Here is a 22557-nt window from a genome sequence, read left to right on the forward strand (position 1 = left end):
AAGTGTCCAATACAGTTAACACAGTGGTATCTTTAACCCAACTATCTCAAGATGTCACCCACACTGTACATTCCTGAGTGTTGATTTAACTCTTTGACTGTACAAAAGGAACCAAACGACCCCTAAGCATCCACTTGGTCATTTGTACACTCTACTAATTAGTTACAAATGGCTAAACAAAATGATTGTGAGCAGTTTCAAAGGGTTTTTCACTTTTGGCATTTGTTTTAAGTTATTCAAATGGAAAAACCCTTTCTATGTCATGCTAGTAACACCATCCCTTAAAGGCTCTAGTCTAGAACATGTGGGAAGGACACAATTACCAGGTCTGTTACCACAGTAACAAGAGATGGGGCCCCACCACTAGTAATGTAAGAAATTGCACGAACATCCCAATAGAATTGCTACAGGTGCTGGACCAAAGACAAAAAAAATGAGAATGCTACATTTGTGAGTGTTTGTGTGATACTCATAGTTAGTACTTAACTAGTACTAACAAAGTCAGAGTGTGTGTCTGCGGTTTGAGTTGCTGTGGGTTATTGGATCTGACAGGGAAATGGCAGACCGAAATAACCCATCCACTAGACAGGACACAATCACATACACTCACACACACTGTCCGTCATCTCTACAGTATGTCTATCCAGTCTCTCTGTCTGCATCTGGAGTGAATTTATAAGCAATTTCTCCTTCACCCCCTTTTTGAATCTCTTCATTCCTCTGTCTTTCCCCCATCCTCCATTCTCTGTCACTCTGTCTTTCTCACTTTCCATCTCTCTCTCTCTGACACCCTTTACACGCACGCACGCACGCACGCACGCACGCACGCACGCACGCACGCACGCACGCACGCACGCACGCACGCACGCACGCACGCACGCACGCACGCACGCACGCACGCACGCACGCACGCACGCACGCACGCACGCACGCACGCACATACGCACACACGCACGCACGCACGCACGCAGACATACAGTAGTGCAGATCAGGGGCTCATTTCGATCACACCGATGTGCCAGCAGGGCTTTGGTAAACTGACCCAGTGCTGCAAGGTTGCAGACTGATGCGAATGCCAGGATTTGCATGTAAATTGTGTCCATTGTGTGTGCAGGGACAGCGAGATTCATAGGGTGTGAAAGGGCCTGTCGTCTCCATCGACAGACGCCATGCTCACAGGCTGATTATGCCACATCACTCTGCTCATACTAATGGAGCCACTAAATATTCTGCCTGTCCATCTCGGAGTGAATGAGTGTATGTGTGTGTGTGTGTGTGTGTGTGTGTGTGTGTGTGTGTGTGTGTGTGTGTGTGTGTGTGTGTGTGTGTGTGTGTGTGTGTGTGTGTGTGTGTGTGTGTGTGTGTGTGCGTGTGTTTGTTTGTGTGTATATGTATGTGTCTATAGGTGTGTGGGTGGCTGTGCCTCTTTGTTGACAAACGAAGGACAAAGACACAGGGAGACAAACAGTCATAGATAGATTGCATATCTATCTATAGTCTATTACAGTCAGAAAATAAAATGATATATAATTGGATAGACAGACGGACTGACGGACAGATGGATGGACGGACAGACAGACAGACAAAGGTGCTTGTGCCACACCTACGTATGCATCCCTTATATGTGCATACACACAAAACACACCCGATTATACTATACTGTACACAGTCCAATCATCCTCCTTTTCTTCATCTTCTGTCAAATATACTTCTATCCTTCCTCAATCCGGGCCATGTTTGGGCCTTCCTTCTGCTCTTCGCTTGACACTGCCCATAAAAGGAGACAAACTGAGCATCATTAGTGGTTTGGAATGAGATGATTCAGTCAGATCACATGCACACACACGCAACGTCTCCTCAAAGCTCTTACAGCTCTTCCACTAGCTGTTCCCCTCATTGCCCGTCGAACAGATTGCTCAGACTTTTTAATTATGGGCAATAATTGTTTTATGATGCGTGGGAGACTTCTTTCACCGAGAGAATGTAAAATAAATAAATACATAAATAAATAAAAACGTGAAAGCAGATGTTTTTCTCTTTCCTTCTCTCGGTTTTTAATGTCCCTGTGACTCTGTAATTGCGTTTAGATGGTCATTATCTGCCCTCTCCTCTGTTTGTTTTCAGTCAATTAGCACATGGGTTGTGACTCACTGCGGGAGACTCGTTTCTGTTACCCCGGGCGAGCTTTCTACAAACCTCTGCCCTGACGGAGGGGGAGATCTAATGATATTAAACTGTGTTTTTATCTCCCAATGAAAACGTCTGGCGGGGATGGCGGGGGGCGGGGGGGGGGGGGTGAACGGTAGGAGGAGGTGGGAGCAGGGCTGTCTAATGTCAGATCACTTCCCTGGTCTGGTCCCCGTGGAGACAAGTGGATTAGAATGAGACATAACCCCTGGCTCCATTAAGAGATGAGCGCGTGCGCGCGTGTGTGTCCCTGTGTGTGGCTGTCAGCGTGATTAATAGCAGCTTTTGAACTGGGCCAGACCACAGGGGCGTCTTAAAGACAACCTCTAAAGGCGCTGCTCTTCTTGGGTGACCAAGGCACCTGCTCACCCTCATCCATTGGGTCACGCACGCACGCACGCACGCACGCACCGACACAAATGACGAGACCCACGTACACACCTGGGGGTGTACAATACGGTACATACACAGAAACACACATGAAGGGAATAGGATGGGGGGGTTTGATAAATGAAGTTGCGAACACATCTTAATAGAGAGACAGAGAGAAAGGGCGAGCTGAGAAAGTTATATAAAGAGTAAGTAAGTGACATACGGCATGGAATGAAAGAGGGAGTGGGTGGAGGTGGAGGAGAAACAGAATCACATCAATCACAAGGTGGCAATGGCCCAGTGGTGCCTGGTTCTGTGGCATGATGGAGATCCAAGGGTGTATATCCCCACCTCCTCTGATGGAAGGTGAGCTAATTAGTCAAATCTGGTGGTGTAGTGAAATCTACATATTCAAATCAGACCACGGTGGGGGTGGGGGGGGGGCACGACCATCCCGGAACCCCCAGTCCCAAGGGACCCAACCACCCGAATGCACTTGCATTTTTTGCTACCGTCTATGCAAAAGGATTCTGTGGTTTTTAACAAGCTAGTTATTTGTAGTTAGCTTGTTACATTAAAAGTATCAAAGACAAGAGCGTTATTAAAATCACTGAATTCATGCAGCATTAACATGGGGCGAGACGTACTGTTTATCCTGTCTGTCTGTCGGTGATGTGTGTGACACACACATCACAAGTTTGACAGAGCATGTGCAAGCCATATGTGTCATCTTTAACATTGTTGGCCGGGTATGCACGTGGCTGAGTGTCATGGTTCAGACTCATAGCTTGTTTAGTTTTGACTATCTACTAAATAACATTCAAGTTGCACGTCTGTGAGGAGGAGGGAGAGGGGGAGAGAGAGGGAGAGGGAGTAAGGAATGGGGAGAATAAGAGGTAGGGCAGGAGGGAGGGAGAAAACCTATTTCATCCATGCAATAACCCGGCCAATGCCGGGTACTGGAATCACACTGATCAACACGTCATCAGAGTAATATCCCTGGCAATGCCGGGCAGGCTGATAAAACAGCGCAAAGCGCCTTTAGGCAAGGCACTTAACCCCCTGCTGTTCAAGAAAAGCTGCAGTGAAATGACTGGGCGTACTAGACAGCTCACAGTTGCGTGTTCTGAAACCAATCCATCAGCAAAATATGTTATTAAAATGTGTTCTTAATTAACTTTAAAAGTTAAACTAGTAATACAGACACTTCCACTTATGGAGAGAAGAGTTACTTCATGTGTCTTGTATATCTCCTTGTATCTCATATATTTTGTGTTTTATGCCCCTCAAACATTCACAAACATTCACATGCTCACCCACACATGCAACATTTGAGAATTCCTTCACGCCAGCCAGTATAATGTATAGACTGTGGTGACCAAATGGAATGTTAGGCGCCAGCATGGTTAGCCATTTTCCTGCTAAACATCTTAATTCTTTTTTGCCGGCGCCTAATTGAGGGCTTCCAAAGTGACGATAAGCTGTAATTAAATGGTTTTAATTCCCAGCTCCGAAACAGCTCTCTAGGGTCGATGGTTCCTTCTTTCTTTGGAAGAATGCAAATACTAATTGGGGAAGGAGCACGAAGGGAGTGAAGGCTCATGGGGAAACGGGCTGTTTCTCACTCGCTGAGGACGTAAGTTGTGTCAAGTTGTGTGAAGAAAGTGAATGTTTTAACTGCCAAAATGTCCCAATGTAAATGACCTAGTTCCAATTAGGTGTGGAAGCATCTCTGGATGTTTTGCATATACCGTATACACTGTGTGTGTATATATATATATATATATATATATATATATATATATATATATGGTGTAAGGATGCAACAGTGAATCGATTTTAATACAAATTAGATAGATAGATAGATTTTCAAAAACAGCCAAAATAGTAGATCTACAAGTTCACGATGACATGTTGTGAGCTTGTAGATCGGCTATATCTGCAAAAACAAAGACACAGTACAAAATAGGGCTTAAGTGGTTAATCAGAAGGAAGAGTAGGACAAAACCGCGCTTCTCGATTATTCGATTAACCGAAAAGGTGATAATAATAAGAATAATCGGTAAGAAGACAATCGATAGTTGCAGCCCTATAGTGTGGTGATGTGTGTGTGAGCAAGTAGGTGTGTTTATTTGTCTGCCTGTGCATCCGTGGTTCTGTCTGCATATGTGTTTGTTTATTCGTGTGTGTCTGAAGGGAGCGTGTGCTGTGTACAGCTGAGTGTGATGTTGTGACACATAAGGCAGGGTACAAATTGCCTGTCACTGTTAGCACGTCTCAGCAGGCTGCAGTGAGTCATTTTCTGAAGACGTGGTCTTGTGTATCTGTTAGCCCCCCCTTTTCTCTCTGTCTGTGTGTGTGTGTGTGTGTGTGTGTGTGTGTGTGTGTGTACACACAGTATATATTATATATGCACAATATATGCGTGTGTTTATGCATACGATTTCAAGTGTGCGGCAGAGACAGAAACACTGATTATAGAGATTCACCATCAATTCATGCCTAGCGCTAGACATACTTCAACACTGCAGCCTTTGAATAAAAATGGTGTGTTTGTATGTGAAGTGTACTGTATATATGCATGGGTGAGAGAGAAAGAGAGTGTGATGTTGTGTGTGTGTGTGTGTGTGTGTGTGTGTGTGTGTGTGTGTGTGTGTGTGTGTGTGTGTGTGTGTGTGTGTGTGTGTGTGTGTGTGTGTGTGTGTGTGTGTGTGTGTGTGTGCATTGCCTTTGAACACACACACACACACACACACACACACACACACACACACACACACACACACACACACACACACACACACACACACACACACACACACACACACACACACACACACACACACAGTATCCTGCCTCCCTCCTTCCCTCAGCTCAGTGCCTGGACACATTTCCTCTTCAGACTGGGGGAGAAGTATAATACGTCCATCTACCACACATCACTGCTCAAAAAGAAAAGGTCTTTAAAGCACGCAATCGCCCATCCTGTGTCAAATGTCTGCCTCGATTCAGTTGAGCTTCTTTCCACTTTGGTGCAGCAGAGAACATTTTATGCCCCCCCCCCCTCCTCATTGAGATTTGATCTCAAGTGATTCTGAGCTATTAGGAGACGATTTCAGAGGTCTTGTTGTCCATGGATAACTGGCCATTTTCAACCCAATGCAGCCACAGTGTTACACTTTCTTTTGTCTGGAGACTGGGCTCAACATAGCAGTTGTAAAGTTCAGAGAGAATGTGATGCAGGGGGAGGAAGGCCCTGGAGGAGACTGATCCTAGGTTAATGAGTTGCACTGTGTGCACCAAAGACGAGGGTCTGAACCACTTTCAACCTGGTGTGCCCACTTGAGCTCACAATGCGTCGAGCGATGTTATAAGCTCGTAGATCCGTCATTTTCTCTCTTTTTTTAGCATGACACCATATGGTGATGTATAAAAATGGGCTTATAAAGGTGTTGTAATATTTGTTTTGTTAAAAATAAGTGTTAAATAGCTCTATATTCCCATAGCAAACATTGCTATAAAGTGCTTGTTCTGTAACAGTGGTCTCCCCGTCTCTCCAGCTCTTTAGCTAGCAGAAAATATTGTTTTTAGGATACCAATTTCATCCAATCAGGAGAGAACTCATACAGGATACAGGATAAACAAGTGAAGTTGGAAGTGACGAAAAAAAAAAAAAAAAAAGGTTCTCTGGGTTCTCTCTCCTGATCGGATGAAATTGGCAACAGAGCTGGAGAGACAGGGAGACCCCTGAGGATGAAAGCCAGTGTTGTAAATGACAGAAATGCATGACAAAAACATCCACTTTCTTTCTCTGCTTGTGTTCTCTTTCTTTTCCCCGGCATCTGTGCTATCATGTGCTATATTGCTCTGACACAAACACATGTTCACCACACATTTGCATGAAAATGGCAATCAAAGCGTCGTTTCCACTTGCCTCCTCTCCTTGTCCGAGGTGCTCAAGGAGAAGAAACATCTGTTTACTTGCTGCTCTGCCTAATGTTCTTTGTCGCTGCTGGAAAGAGACAAGTACTCTTTATTTCAACCTCGCCTAAACGGGCCTGTATGGAGACAAAGCCTGCATCCATGTATGGGAAATAAGAGCTCATTGTCCAATATGAAGGACAGAAAATGACCTGTGTGCATCGTTTAGACAACATGCACCAACACGTCCTGGATAATCAAGTCACACAGGGCTCCATTGAGCTGAAGCTAACATAAGGGACATTGTTCTTTTGCCTGAGCAAACACCACCGGCGACAACACAATAGTAATAATTTATCTACGGGGCACTCTGGTAGCTGACCACATAATCACAACATCCCCGGGTTGATTCTGGCTGAGACCTGTGTTGCAAGTCCTTAATTATTTTTCCTGTCTCTCCTATCCTATCTAAACTAAAATAGTGGGCCTCATTCACTAAGCTTGTGTACTTATGAGCAAATCCGCACCTTTCCAAATCTGTGGATTTTGGTGGACGTACACTCATATGTCTCAAACCTTGCATATGTTATTATAATGCTGTATTCTTCATGCTAAAACGATTACAATAGTGCCAAAACTCATATAGAATATGTATGTGCATCACATTTGTCATCACATAGAAAAGAAAAGCAAAAAATGATGTCTGTTAAAAAATCTATTGCTTGGATGCATATTATAGACATGATGCAATCTTTTTTTTTTTTTTTGCTATAATTTTTATCCCTCGATTTTGTAACCCCTTTTTTTCACCCGTGCCAATTTGCTAAGTGATCCTGGGCACTACACTCCCCCCACCAGCCTAGGGAGCCCAGGGCCGAGCTCCTTCAATGCATGAGAACCCAGGACCTTCTAGCTGTGAGGCGACAGCGCTACCGACTGCGCCACCGTGCCCCCGACATGATGCAAATTCAAATTCAGATACGGCAAACAGCGTGTTTGCTTTGCCTGGTCCATAATCTGGTCCATAATCGGATAGCTGCGTTCCTGGATTCCAATGTTTACCTCAAAGGTGAGCATTCTTTAATAGAAAAGGCTTAGGCTGTATAATATCCTTTCCACGTTTTATTAGTCTATTATTTGGTGGTGGGGTTAAACTTTGTAAACTTCTTATTCTCATTACACATGAGAGCATTACTTTATTAACGTTCAGTTGATCCATCGCACGATCGAGGGACTCGCTTCCAGACAGAACTGATGTAGAAGATGTCAAGGCGGTGTGATGTTGTAAGCTTTCAAATCTGTTCTTTTTTCCCCACGTTGGTTATTTCCGGTTGCCTTTCATGGTGTCAAATGGGGCATGGAACAACGTAAATGATCTACACTGGAGCACGCTTGTGATATATGAATTCATCATGAGATACCTGAGATCCTTTCATGAATCACACGTCAGACTTATGAAATATACACACTTTACACTCTAATATAGTCTGAAACATGAAATGACATGACATGGATATTGCTACAGATATACAGGTCAATGAAATGTTTTGAGGGATTGAAGCGACTGTAGGCTCATCAGCTGCAGATTAGATCTGTGCCGTGGACAGGGATATGACAGGGCTTCTAATATGAGTGGTGTGTATTCAGGCGTACAAGCAAGAATAGTAGAGAAAGAACCCCTTGCCCATTATGTTCATTGCGCTGCTCATAATCTCAACCTAGCACTCAACGACTCTATTAAAAACATCCCTGGAGTGTTCCCTTTGATCATGTTCTTGCTTTATCTTTATACACTTGTCAATTTATTTTATGAATGTTGTGTCTGAGCTGTTTTGTTTTATTATTTATTGTTTGTTTGTTTATGTCTGTATTTTGTATGTCTATTGAAAAAAGCAATAAACATATTTTGCAAAAAAAAAAAAAACATCCCTGGAGTGAAGCAGTTCTATGACACTGTAAAAGCGCTATACAACTTTTTTGGTCATAGTATCAAGAGATGGGCTTCATTCAGTGAGTTGATGATACCAGAGAGCAGAAAGATAACAATAAAACATTTAAGTCCAACCCGCTGGACCTCTCGACATGATGAGCTTGTTGCGTTAAGGCACAGATATGGAGTCATTGTAAAAGCCCTTACCAAAATAAACCTTACCAGTGACAAAAAAGAGTGCTAAAGTCTAAACAAGTGCATTATAGAATGCAATCTGCAAATTTTGCTCTATATTTTTGGTCAATATGCAGACCAAGATTTTGGAATGCATAAATGCTGCCTCACAGTTAATGCAAGCGAAACACACAGATATCCTCTACTCTCTATCGCAAAACACCATCAGTGTTTTGAAAGTGTACAGGGACCAATTTGATGAGGCTAAATCCACCACTCTTTCTATAGCTACTAAATGGGGCAGTCAAACACAATTCGAAATAACCAGGGCGAGAAAGGTCACTTTGATGAACTTTCTGAAGACAGTCGCCTTACTGACGCAGAAAGCAACTTTCGGAAAGATTCACCAGCTTAGATGTAGGCAATTCACTCCTTATCCCAACACAACAACAGTTGGGATGAGGAGTTACACCAAGCTGCCCGACGGCTTAGTGAGCACTACAGTCGCGACATAGCCCCCAACACCCCTGGCCAGCTGCTTTCTTTCAGTACATGTTTCAGGGACCAGACACCGAAACAAAAGTCTGTCGTGGATCTAGCTAAAATGCTCATTTTAAACCACCCAGCAGTGACCTCTACATTCAGTGAGGTTTGCACAGCCTTCCCAGTATTTCTGACTCTTCCTGTCACTGTCGCAACCACTGAGCGCTCATTCTCAAAATTTAAACTGACCAAAAAACGACTTGAGAAGCACAATGGGACAGGAGAGACTCACTGGACTGGCTATGTTGTCGGCTGGCTTTGCCTTGTTCCGCCACTGAACCGCAGCATCCTTATTGTGGGGAAAGCTTTCACAGAAAATAGCAGATTGACAAGCTCACAACTTGTGAGCTTGTCGATCGGCTATCTTCAGCGAAAGCTTTCCCCACAATAACCCAAAACAGAAAAGACACGAACATTGAGCCCTGAGGGACTCCGGTTACCCATATGGGGTATATAAGTGGTTAATCTCCTCACCTGACACGGGGCCCATCACGGAGGGGCTCCCGGTGGGTGCGGCCCCGGTTGACTCCTGGCAGCGTGCGCCGGCCAGCGGTGGAGTAGTCTGGCTCCAGCTCGTAGGGCTCCTCCTCCTCCGGCCCCAGGCTGCGGCGGTCATCCTCAAGACCGTACGGCTCTGCCTGGAAACGCTCTGGCTGGGATCGGTTCAGATCTACAGTGCTGCTGCCCATGGGCACCTGGGCAGGGTAGTGCAGAAAGGTCATATTAACATAAAATAACATAACATTACACGTCAGCCCCCCGGGAGCCGTATTAATAGCAGCCACTGCTCCTAATAGTTAGGATGGGTAAAATGCGAAGAACACACTGTACTACAGCAAATAGGGCATAGCAGAGGCGGCCATGTTGTGGTCCCACAGATAGAGAACCCATTAATTTTTCCCATTGAGATTTCATAAAATATTTACATAAATTATTTTAAGCCTGGAACAAAATATTTTCGGAAATCGCAATGGGAATTAAGGGGTTTTCTATCTGTTGCACCACAAAATGGCCGCCACTGCTATGCGCTATACCCCAACAACATAACATCAACTCGGGTTGGAGAAATGGAAAATTATACAGTAGATACAGTAGTAAATAATGTGTATTTATAAACTAACATAAACAGACCTGGGGCTGTGCCACGTGTCCGTAATCATCCTTGCGGATGGGGAGTGTGTAACTGCAGTTCTCTGGCCGGTAGCTATTGGCTCCGTAGGGGTATCGTGGTGGACGGTAGTTGACGCCACGTGACAGACTGCCATACCCATCCGTGGCCAGGGCATCTGACATGGGATATCCGTCGTGCTGCAGGCCGTAGTGAAGGTGATGGTACGAGTCCCCCCCGCTGGTGTTGTTGTAGGTGGAGCCGCTGTTGTTGTAGGAGCGCGTCAGGGTGGAGGTGGCCTGCGGTGTGGTCATGACGTAGCGATCGGCGCCGACCCCGCCATTCTTAACGTAGCGCCGGTCAATGGAATCTGTGTAGCTGCCCAGTGGGGAAGAGCCTTCAGGCCCCACAGGCAGGCCGTCGGGGCCTAGAGGCACCTGTCGCACCGTCCGCGTGGTCACTGTCTTCACCATCTTCGTTACCTTTGGAGGGAAGGGTGACACACACCTGTTAGACACACTGACCTACAGTTAGACACAGTCATTAGCTCCTTTTTTCTCACGTGCACCCGGATGCAAATTATTTGTTAGACTTTGGTTAGTATTTGCCACACCATCAGTACAGTTTCCCAGTTCGCGAGAGCAGCTATAGCTCTCTATAGCACTGCCATCAGTTGAAATGTGGGTATACCAGTAGCCGGCTTGGTCGATAAGGTGAAGAAAACACACAGACATGCCTTTAGTTCGATGTTTCCTATCAAAGGTAATGTTGAGCCAATCACTCACAGCTGTCGTAAATGGCAGTACATTATGTGTTCTTTATACTAGTTTTGACATCCATGTCCTATTGCTGACTCCCTGACATGTCAAAGTGACGTAACGTAGAAGGCTGATATTGTTAAAGCAGAACCTGATGTTCACAGCAACCTGACATCATGTTCACCGAGCCAAGCCGACCACCCACAGAAAGTCAGTTCCCAGCTGTAGCACGAATGCAGCTATCTGACTGACTCAAAAATCTCATTGGAAAGCGGTGAGACAAGCTGACAAATGAAAAGAGAGAGTAATGAGTAATTGCTTCTGGAACGTGCAGCCTTAGAATTAAAGCATGCATTTGACAGCCTAATGAAAAGGAAAACCCTCATCCATTCATGTTAATAAAATCCAGTTATGTTTGGGGTTATCATAGACTCTCAGTGCCACTGTAGCAGCCCAATCATATGAAAACAAAAGGTGCTTTATCTTTGCAGTGTTCTGCTTTACTTTACTAGACCATGGATAAAAAATAAGACACGGAAGGTGTGTGTGTGTGTGTGTGTGTGTGTGTGTGTGTGTGTGTTTTTATTAGAGCCCTAAATGGATTAGCCCCACAATACATCTCTGATCTGCTAACACCACATCCTGCCCTCAGGTCACTTAAGGTCATCCTCTCAACAATTCCTTTCAGTTCCCCAAACACGCGCCTCGAAGCCATATGTGACCGGGCTTTCCCTGTTGCTGCTCCTAGACTATGAAATAGTCTCCCATCACACATGATGTCCTTCCCCAGCAGTGTCAAAACATTTAAATACCCACTTTTTCCCCCTGCCAGTTGCCCCATGGTTTTGTGTTTTGTCAAGTGCACTCGATGGATTTCATTTAATGTATTTTAATACCCTCCGACAGCTTTTCAAATTAGTTTTATCCTGTTTCTTTACATTTAAATGTTATTACTTTGTTTTTGATTTTATAATTTGATTGTGATTTATGTGTCTTAAACTTTAGTGTTACTTTTGTGGATTATGATTTATTATGGTTGTGTTTTTTGTTTAGTCATCCTCAACTGGCTGATAACTGCACTAAGTACTCTGACAACAGGTACTGATGTCATAGTACCTGCTAACAATGGGTACTGCCTCGTATACAGTATATACACACACACACACACACACACACACACACACACACACACACACACACACACACACCACACACACCACACACACACACACACACACACACACACACACACACACACACACACACACACACACACACAGTATATAAAACAGTCAATGTAGTCTCAGCAGGAACCAAAATCAAGCCTGCCATTGTTGGTGCTTTGTTCCAGCGTTTAACCCATTAACACCCGAGGCTGATTCTACAAATGTCTTCTAAATCCTAACAGTTTTCTGAAACACTTACAGTATGTTGCTATAATATCAGTGGTTCTCAACCTTTTTCATGTCAAAGACCCCCCAAAATGTTATCTATTTGGCCACGGTCCCCCTTCTCAAAATATTTTGTTCCAGGGACCCCCCAGAAGCAAGGATTTGAGTTACAAATGTTCGCTTAAAATATATACATATTCAAAGATTTGCACAAATCTTCATGCTTTTTCAAAAATAGCAGATCTACAAGCTCATAGTGTGGCACTCTGTGCTGAGCTATGAGCTTGTAGATCTGCTATTTTTGAATAGCCAAAGTATAAAATGATGGTTAAAGTGGTTAAAATCTAAAATGACAGATGCTTTCCCGGTCTTAATGGGTTAAAATTCAAAACCCACGGCGTCTCACACAGTCCCGGCATGTGATGTAGCAGAGCCATCTACGGCGTACATCTGTAGGAGCAGTGGACCCTGACGCTCCTCTATACGCTCCCAATGGAACAGAGAGAACTGTCACGCTCAGTGGAACCACAACAGTGTGTGACTATCCAGTGCCATAGAGAGAGAGAGTTCCGTCACGCTTTGATCTCGCCGCAAAGCGGGACGTTGCCTGCTGTAGTTCCAAACATTGGAACTTCCTCATTGAGATAGAACAAGCATTTCCGCATTCCATTCTTCTTACAATGGGAGTCTATGCTAGTGACGTAACACTCTCTCACTATATAGCACTGTGACTATATCTAAGATGAGAAGAGAGGAGTGGGCCTTTAACATGTCCCCTCGCCTGCCTCACGCCTCATTCTAATTAACCCATTAAGATCAAAAAGAACTTCTAAAACTGTTTTCTGAAAAAACTTATGTTGGTGGTGTGTTCAAAACCTTTCCGTGTCAAGGACCCCCAAAATTATATGTATTTGGCCGCAGACCCTCATCTCAAAATGTTTTGTCCCAGGGACCCCAGAAGCAAATATTTGAGTTAAAGTGCGAGTGCAGTGCGAGGCGTTGTGAGCTTGTAGATCTGCTATTTTTGGCTAAAGTTCTCCTCAGAAAAGGGATGCTAGGGTTCAAGTGGTTAATGTAAAATAAGAAATATCATATCACACACTCTCCTCTCCTCTCCTCTCCTCTCCTCTCCTCTCGCATGTACAGAAACCAATTTGCTATACCCGGTGAATTCTGCAGTGGCTGATAATTGGCTATTTTGTCCACGGCTATAAATTCATCTTCACAATTAATGAGGTTGATGAAAATTAATCATCGTTGGCGGGGTGGGGGGGAGTGCGAGGGGTGTGGGGGGGGGGGTGTGTAAGTGGCCGATAGGTATGATGGGAGTCACGTCGAGCCTGACACTGTGGCGGCTGGCGGAGGCTTGTTTCCTCTCAGCAGCCCCATGACCGATTTGTTATGAGCATCTCAACAGCTCTGCTCACTGCTCGTTTGAAAGAGCTACTCCATAGCTATTCTTAATTGGAATATGGTTTATCATCTCTCCTGTTGATTATTGCATAGCTTATGTTTTAATCAGGAATGAAAGAAACAAGAACGGAATCACGTCAAAAATCACAATATCCCGACACTACGGTTGAGGATGTTAAGAATAAACTAGGACATCATACAACCAGTGGTCTGATTGCATTCATATTTTGTTCACGAGTTTATCATGAGTGGTTTGTTTTTGTTTTCAAGTGCAACAGGAGAATGAACTCTGGATCCACTAACACTCGAAACAACATTACGGTGGAAGGATCAAAGACACAGTGGTCTGATAATATTCCAGTATGGATACATGGATCTTACCCATGTAAGAGTATTGAAAAGGGCAAAAGAGGCGCAACACTCGCTCCATCAAAAATATATATTATGCAGGAGAATGTCTGAGAAAATTAGTACAGATAGAAGATATGAGGGAAGCTACAGTACCTAGGATTTTCTGCCCTTTGAGAAAACAGCATTTAATTTATGGGTTCTTTAATTTTAGTGCACGCTCATTAGAGTTGCTAACAAAGAGAGATATTTTCACTAGCTTTCCTTTTAGCTTCACCTTCACTGTGAACTTCATACATATTTTTTTTTATAATATATATATATTAGGAACACTGAAGCTCATTTCCACTTTGTGAGTACAGTAATTACTGTACAATTCATTTGTCTTTCCTGCCTCCGCATGCTGCTCACACAAATCCTATGCAAATGCTTTCAATCGCATTATAATAATCATCCCCTTCATGTTAAAAATAAAGAGCCCCTTTGTCAGATTCTGAACTTAGTGAAAGAGATGAAGCATAGGCCACAGAGGGCCCTTAAAAATAACAGGCTAACAGGCTAGAACAGAAGTGGAAATAGGGCGTCCATTCATTTTAGTAGACATGGTACAGCCACAGAGCTGCTACCCATTTCAGCTTACAGGTTACTATGGTAGCATTTCGGCTGCCATAGTAACCACGGGGTTAGGGAGAGAGCAGCCATTCCCCCCTTCCCTGGAGCTCAGGAGCTCAGTCTGTGAAATCAGTGCATTCACATTAAATCACTAAATCATGCTTTTGTTTGTTTGTTTATATATATATATATACATACATATATATATATATATATACATACATATATATATCCATATATATATATATCCATATATATATATATATATATATATATATATATATATATATATATATATATATATATATATATATATATATATATATATCCATAAATCAGTTGTGGGAGGCCTGCAGATTGCAGGAATGCCCAAGCCAAGAACTAAGGCATTGGCAAAATTCTGTTCAGTGTCTGTGACAATTGTCGCCATACAGAATATGGAGGAGGCGATGCTTCCTGTATCCGTGATCTGTATCCTGAAATACTTGTTGTTGAGTTCCCCAAGTTTGTGCATCTGCTATTGATTGTGTTCAAGAATTTATTGTTAAAATGTGAACGCAAATAAAGATGTTAAACCACATTTCAATCTAGATGCGCTGCCATTTGAGACATAAAATGAATCAATTTAGGGCTTTAATAAAAAGGAAATGATACCCATTTTGGACATACTCTGGGTTGAGAAACCCCACCCCTGTATGACATAAGAGCAAAATAGAGGCCATGTGCATATTGTCAATGGATGTATTTGAAGCCTCTTTAGCAGTTTCCCTTATCAGCTGTCCAAATGCCTCTGTCACAGTTGGGAAAAATCTTATGGCTAATTTATGCTCCGTAGTATGGCAGTGTCACGGACAGAAAATAGCAGATATATAAGCCCACGACGCATTGTGAGCTTATAGATGAGCTATTTACAAAGTATGAATCTGGCTTAATAAGGTCCATTCTATTCTATCCTGTCCTGCCCTGCTTGCTTCCATTCTCCTCCATTCAGTTCAAATGTGGTCTTTCCAGCTCTATCCTCCTCTATAATGTATGGGACCTACCTGTCATAACAGAGAGAGCAGAGAGAAGATATGAACACAGACACGGCCTCCCAAGCCTTAGCATGGATCCACCCCTTACACTAACATTGCTCCTTAGGAGTCTGGCAGGGGTTTGCGGAGGGAGCCATCACACAGGTTTCAAACAAACTTTGATCTGTGCTGAAGTTCACAACTCACTACACAGGGAGGAAGAGAGGAGAGGGGCTTCAGAAGCCTCTGTGAAATTAGCTGGAGCATGGTAAACACGCACAGGGCTAAAAGCGAATCGTTAAATGTTGGAGAATGCACGTATCATATTTGTTTGAGAGTACATTTAGTTGGTGTGCGAGTCTGTGTATATGTATGCGTGCATACAGTATTTTGTAAGGTGTGTGTGTGTGTGTGTGTGTGTGTGTGTGTGTGTGTGTGTGTGTGTGTGTGTGTGTGTGTGTGTGTGTGTGTGTGTGTGTGTGTGTGTGTGTGTGTGTGTGTGTGTGTGTGTAAACCAGCAGTCCTTATGAAAGGTGTGCATAACAAGCAGGCTCAAACTGTTTACGAAACTGTTAAAGGCGTCACACTCTCTACTTACAGTTCAGTTAAGAGTTTTTACAATCTCTGCGGCATTCACTTTTATAGACAGGGTAAGTAGTCACAGCAGCTGGCTGTTAGTGGGGAAACATTGATAAAGGGATAGTTTTTTTTTGTATTAAAGTGGAACAGTTAAGCCTAAACTATTCTGGTTTTACTCCCCTTAGTTTTTTTTTTTTTTTACTTTACAGAAACCAGGAGATATCAGTAGCACCAGTAAGGGTGCTATACATGTTTTATTCACTTTGAACTTACATTTCTTTGAGTTCATCACAAACTGAAATGGCCACTACCAACATTTGGTGGCAAAGTAAGTCGAGACTTACAAGGTCCAAAACTGTCTCTAAAAAACTTCAATCAATACTCAAGAAAAAGTGAACTATCCCTTTCAGGGGGGGGGGGGGCACAGCAAAATTCACACGGTAGCACAGCACTGTTTACTGGGTCTGTCTCAGATGGGGTGGGGGTCCGTGTGGGCGGCCTGGATTCAGCCACAGTCAGGGTCTCAGTCACCGTCACTGGGTGGTAGGTTCGCTGGATGATGGTTTTGACCACTTTGGTCACCTAGGGTTGGATAAAAGGGTGGATTGGGTGGGCACAGCAATCAGTAGGAGTGAGCAGGAATAACTGTGCTGTACTTGCATTAGATGGTATATAAATTCCTACAGTATATACTGAATCAGCTGGCTTAGCTGATTATCAACAAACGCCTTTTACTAGTTTTTATAACCGACATTCCTTTGTCTCTCTGCTTTTCCACTCGTATCTAAGCTGTGCTTGTATGAGTTGCATCGTGTATTATGAAAGGTGGCATACAAATGTACTGTATTGTTATCACTGACATGAGATGGGTGGATGTGAATCATGTACAGTAGCTACAGCTTTACTGTACTAGTTCTGTAATAAAAATCACTAGAGCATAACAACCATGATACATTGTTTTCTCTCGCATTCTTCGGCAAAGTAAATGCGAGCACTCGTCAAACAACAATCTTTTGCCGGGTGCGCGGTTCAAATAGAGACGAATAGGATTTGAGACAAAACATTTCACATGACCCCAGAGATTATGTCTAGCAATTTGTGTGAGTTTTCGACAAAATATGTAGGAGTAGTAGCAAAAAGTGTGTTTTGAAGAGAACGCGAATTGACGGAAAATGTAATCTGGCTCAAATAGCTGGGGTCATTACGGAGAGTGAGTGAGTGAATACAGGAGGAATTTTTCAGATGTGAAAAATGTGGGGTGGAGGTTCTTCCTTGGCCTACCGTTAGTGAGCGTGCAAAGTTGAATTTGTTAATATTGTGAGGTGGAAATGCCTATTTGGAGAGTTGCGTAATGATCCAAGAAATCCAGGGGGGACAGAATTGTGATTGTATGACCTACAGTTCAAGAGTTATAGGCCAAAAGGGGAATCGGCTTGTTATAGCGCCACCATGAGGCCAATTTGAAAAATGTAGTGTGGTATTTCTTCCTAGTGGGACAGTGCTTGCAGTTTCACGGCAATCAGACACTGTGTTTATGATGTGGGCCAGTCCTGCAAACTTTGGAAGCATGAAAAGCATATGAAAAATAGCACAGATATACGTCTTGAACACATGACTATAGAGATCATGTGAGGTTTGGACAAAATCTGTAAATCTATAACAGTTGGGGCAAAAGTCCTTGACCTCCGGTAGTGCAAAGTTTGAAGCCGATCACTCCAACGGTGGCGGAGATTAGCTGTTCACAGACGGATACGAACACACACGGACACACGGACAACGGAAATCATAGTCTCCGGCCTTCGGCAGTCCAGCCTGGCAGACAATTACATGGTAGAGAAGAAAATGTCTTCATTGGAGTAGACAATGCGGTTGAGTATTGGTTGTGTCAATAGACCTTTTTCACAGCAGTCACATGACAAGGAAATAATTTAGTAGGGTAAACAAACACAGGTGTTAATGATACTAATTAAGGTTCTGTTCCATTTCGTGTTGCAGGACCTATCCAGTGAGCCAACTTGCACAAAAGCAGCACCCTGCCTTTGTTTGACCTGAATGGAACACACCCTTAATTAGTACCATTGGCAACACTCGTGTTTACCCAAATTGCTGATGCGAAAAAGGTCCATTGTTTGGTAGTTTTGAGTTAATCTTTCTAATAAAATAAGCATTTCTCTTTTTCCACTATCACAGTGATGTATCACTTTTCGGCAAAGCAAAGCAAAACAAAACAAAACAAAACAAAACAAAACAAAACAAAACAAAACAAAACAAAACAAAACAAAACAAAACAAAACAATGTTTTTTTCCTGTGTACCATGTGTATATCTCTCCCATGTCTGTCTGTCTGTCTGTCTGCCCATCATTCCTGAGGCCTCGCACCTCGAGTTTACGAAATGAAGAAGAGCAATTCTGCCAAGAAGAGAAACTTCTCTGATGTGGAGAGATATATATTTTATACGTCTAACGTCACAATTCCAATTAAACCAACTAAAAAGTGCCACCAAAGGAAGTCAGAAGAATGTGGTCTGGAAAGAAGAGATAGAGCAGCAGAGATACAGTATGGTAGCCTAAATCACTCACTTCTAGCCATCAACGACACTTTAAAAGAGATAAAGCCAAACCTGAAACATGCACATTGCAACGTGTTTCCTGTATTGAATAGCCTACTTGCCAAACATCATTTAAGCAATGAATGAGTCCTGTCCCGTCCTGCCTACACCGCACAGTGCTGTCTCACAATATTGTGCAGAACCCCACAGTCCAGAATAATGTCTGACACTTTTCCTGGCATAGCGTGTGCAGTACAGTAGTTATTTTTTTGGTCGGCACAAATTTGGTAAGTGAGGGCCACTGAGCCAGTATATCTTAAACTGGACCTCATTCCAACCACTGCTACCTTACATTTTATGTTTCCACAGGTTGCCTTCCTAGTTCCTTCTACTGCAGCTACTGTTCTGCATGTTGCTGAAACATTAAGTATTAACCCAGAAACCCCGGGAGTGGTTTCTGGGTTAATACTTAATGTTTCAGCAACATGCCGAACAGTAGCTGTTGCAGGGTATGGTGGATGTTTTTGATTTGTTTGTATGGTCTGTCTACCTAAACTCTCATTAACTCAAGTCTATGGATCAGTAGTGGAACACTGGCTTTACTGGTCCAGCAGCTGCCAGACAGACAGAGGGAGTGCTGGAGAAAAGCCAATGAGAAGTAAAACAGGGTGGGGAATGGGAGAGAGGATGTGGAAGCCCTGCTCATTGGCACAAAGCATAAAACAGCATGTACAAACACAGTAAAATCCTGAGTGTGAATTTAACTGAGAGTGGAACAATTTACCCAACTGGACCGGCCCATACTTATACTCTCACAGAGTTAAATGGACATTGAGTATTAACTGTGCACGCATACAGACGTCAACACACGCAGCGTTTGAGGCCAGATTACTTTAATTAAAATGGTTGGAATGACTATTATTATGTTAGACATAAATCATTATATCTAACATCATTATTAAAGACATAATTATTTATTTTCTCTGGCTTTTGAGCACAGCTAATTCTGATACTCCATGACCACAGACTCCACCTCACGATGTTCTGCTGTGCATATTTTAACATAATTAACTTGTTTTTCAATTGCTGCATGTATTTGTTGTATATCCTACTGTGTCATTGTTGTTTTCTCCTGCTGTGTTGTGTAGCACTTTGGTTGGCTTCGGTCATTTGAAATGTGCTCTATGAATACAACTTTTGTTTGAGACCATCCATTCTCAATTGCTAACTGTCGCTAGAGTGAGTTACTGCTAAAACATTTGTAATGTTTGAACTCAGAAGAAATTAAATTTTAGAAACACTAGCCTGTCGCACGTGCGCCACACAGTCACACACGCACACGCACACGCACACGCACACACACACACACACACACACAATTCTTTAGTGTTTTAGTTGTTGAGACTGCACGTCCCCTAACATCCGTTTTCTAACTGTGGTGCGTTACACAAACATCAAGATACAGAAATGTGTTTACCACTGCCAAATAGAGATCAGATAGATGAAAGTTGTTTTCAGGTTTCAGGTTTCATTTTTACAAAACTTTTGGTAGTTGAAGGCAGGACGCCCATCAACTGTTAAACATATTTGGAAAGGCTCGTGTTCATTCAAAGGAGCAGATGAATGCTACAGTAAGCCAACTTGGAGATAGAGTAGAAGCACGTGAAAGGAAGGGTGGTTTTGGTATTGAATCACACGGAAGAGAGTGGAAACCAAGGAACAGGATAAAGAAAGAGTCAAAAGTGAGATGAGAGGGGTATTTCCATACATGTGCAGTATAAATACACCATGTGTGTGTGTGTGTGTGTGTGTGTGTGTGTGTGTGTGTGTGTGTGCGTGCGTGCGTGCGTGCGTGCGTGCGTGCGTGCGTGCGTGCGTGCGTGCGTGCGTGCGTGCGTGCGTGCGTGCGTGTACGTCTGTGTGTGTGTGTGTGTGTGACAGACAAAAAAGACTTGTGTCTCTTCATACTGTACTGTATTGTACATGTAAACCCTCAGGCTGCTCTCTCTCAGTGTGCCACTAATTAGAAGATGGCTGTCAGAAGATCATTGCTCAACATTAATCGGCTCCTCTTCTTGAAATGATTTCCAGAACCCGGCATGGCCTGTCTCCTCCAACGGGGACGTCAGGCCCTTATGAGGAGTGTCCTTCCTCTCCTCTACCTCCCGACCAGAACAACCCATCAATAAGCCCAGTTCATGGCTAAGCATGCTGTCGCGGATGCAATACGCAGCCCTGTGATGTGCAACCCAAAATGTTCATACTCCCAGTGCCTGTCTGACATCTGTACTTTCTGTCACCAGTGTGTTGTTGTTGTGAAAATAGACAGAGAAACATCCCGAAAGACCAACAAAATTGTTATTTTAATTTCAACGACAGCTGCTGGCTCTAGAAGTCGCTTGAATTACATGAAACAGACGTGTTGTGCATCCGTTCACTCAGTTGCGAATAATACATTTCCTTCATTCATCTTCAATTTGCAAATAAGCCCACTGAACACGACCACAATGCTCGACTTTTGTTTCAGCCAATCATTGGCAAGCCATGGCCACTATAATGAGTTTCATTTTATGACCTGTGTACGGCTAGGCTCGCGAACCCCTCTGCCATTGCATGACTTGGCTCATGACGCATGTGAAAGCAGGTGCACCAGGAAGCATGGACCAGGCTTTAGAGAGCTGTTATGTGTCAGCGTGTCTCTCTATGCATGCCTGCCTGAGTGCGTGAGTCAGTGTATAACATTATCCATGCGTCTGTGTGAGCCTGCATAATATTGTTTGTGAAAACAAACAGTGGATGTGTCTATGTGAGCCAGTGTCTGCATGTCCAGACAAACGAGCACACTGACATCAGTGTGTATGTGAGTGTGTTTAATGCGCTGTGTGTGTATATACGTACTGTATACTGTATGTGTGTATTTGCATTGATGTACTGTATGTGTGCATGTCCGGTGTGTGTGTGTGTGTGTGTGTGTGTGTGTGTGTGTGTGTGTGTGTGTGTGTGTGTGTGTGTGTGTGTGTGTGTGTGTGTGTGTGTTTGTGTGTTTCTTATTTGCCTATGTACTGTATGTGTGTATGTGTACGTCCAGCCCCCTTGTAAAAACGGTACAATCACACACATGAAGGGGATTAGAACACGTTTTTTAATTACTGTCTCCAGTCTCCTGAGTGCTGGCTGTACCCAGAATGCCCTTCTACCAGCCTGTTAGTGTCAGTCCATGGTTGGCTGCACAGAATACGGAGGCCAGAGTTTTTTTTCAAGCCTGTTTGTTCGGTGGATACATTTGAACTCAGTCGACTCTGCTAGCCTTTTAGCGCAAAGTAGGCACACACATTGTGCTTTAGGAAGCACCCTGTGGAAAATGTGTTCCTAAACAATTTGTTAATTGTAAATGACATAAACGACTTGACAAATAAATATGTAAGGCTAATTTGTACCCTCTGCCTTCTAGGAAGCACTTTATGGATTATTTCCACCTGACTCTAGTCTTTCGGTGTGAAGCTACTAAGGCTCACCATTCACAATTTGAAAGCCTGTTTGACAACACGTCACGATGTGCCACAGCGCGTCATAGCGCAGCCGCAGCACGGCACGTTGTGAGCTTGTAGATTTGTCATTTTTGGCAAAGAAAGTTGGTGTAGAGGGAAAAACGTATAGAG

At 43.4% G+C, this 22557-nt stretch overlaps 1 protein-coding gene across 5 annotated transcripts in view; it reads right to left on the reverse strand.

Annotated features, from left to right (window-relative positions):
- Positions 1-22557, reverse strand: part of arvcfb (ARVCF delta catenin family member b) — a gene marked incomplete at its 5' end in the record, with an annotated part of 301150 nt that overhangs the window by 79910 nt on the left and 198683 nt on the right. For all 5 annotated transcript variants that reach the window (XM_080432834.1, XM_080432831.1, XM_080432832.1 and 2 more), the window contains 2 exons: positions 9602-9822; positions 10259-10717. In XM_080432834.1, coding sequence (XP_080288960.1) covers positions 9602-9822; positions 10259-10717 — 680 coding nt within the window. The remainder of the gene's footprint in view (positions 1-9601; positions 9823-10258; positions 10718-22557) is intronic.

Source organism: Gymnoscopelus braueri (assembly GCF_963280865.1).
Source record: "Gymnoscopelus braueri genome assembly, chromosome: 7".
Lineage (NCBI taxonomy): Eukaryota > Metazoa > Chordata > Actinopteri > Myctophiformes > Myctophidae > Gymnoscopelus > Gymnoscopelus braueri.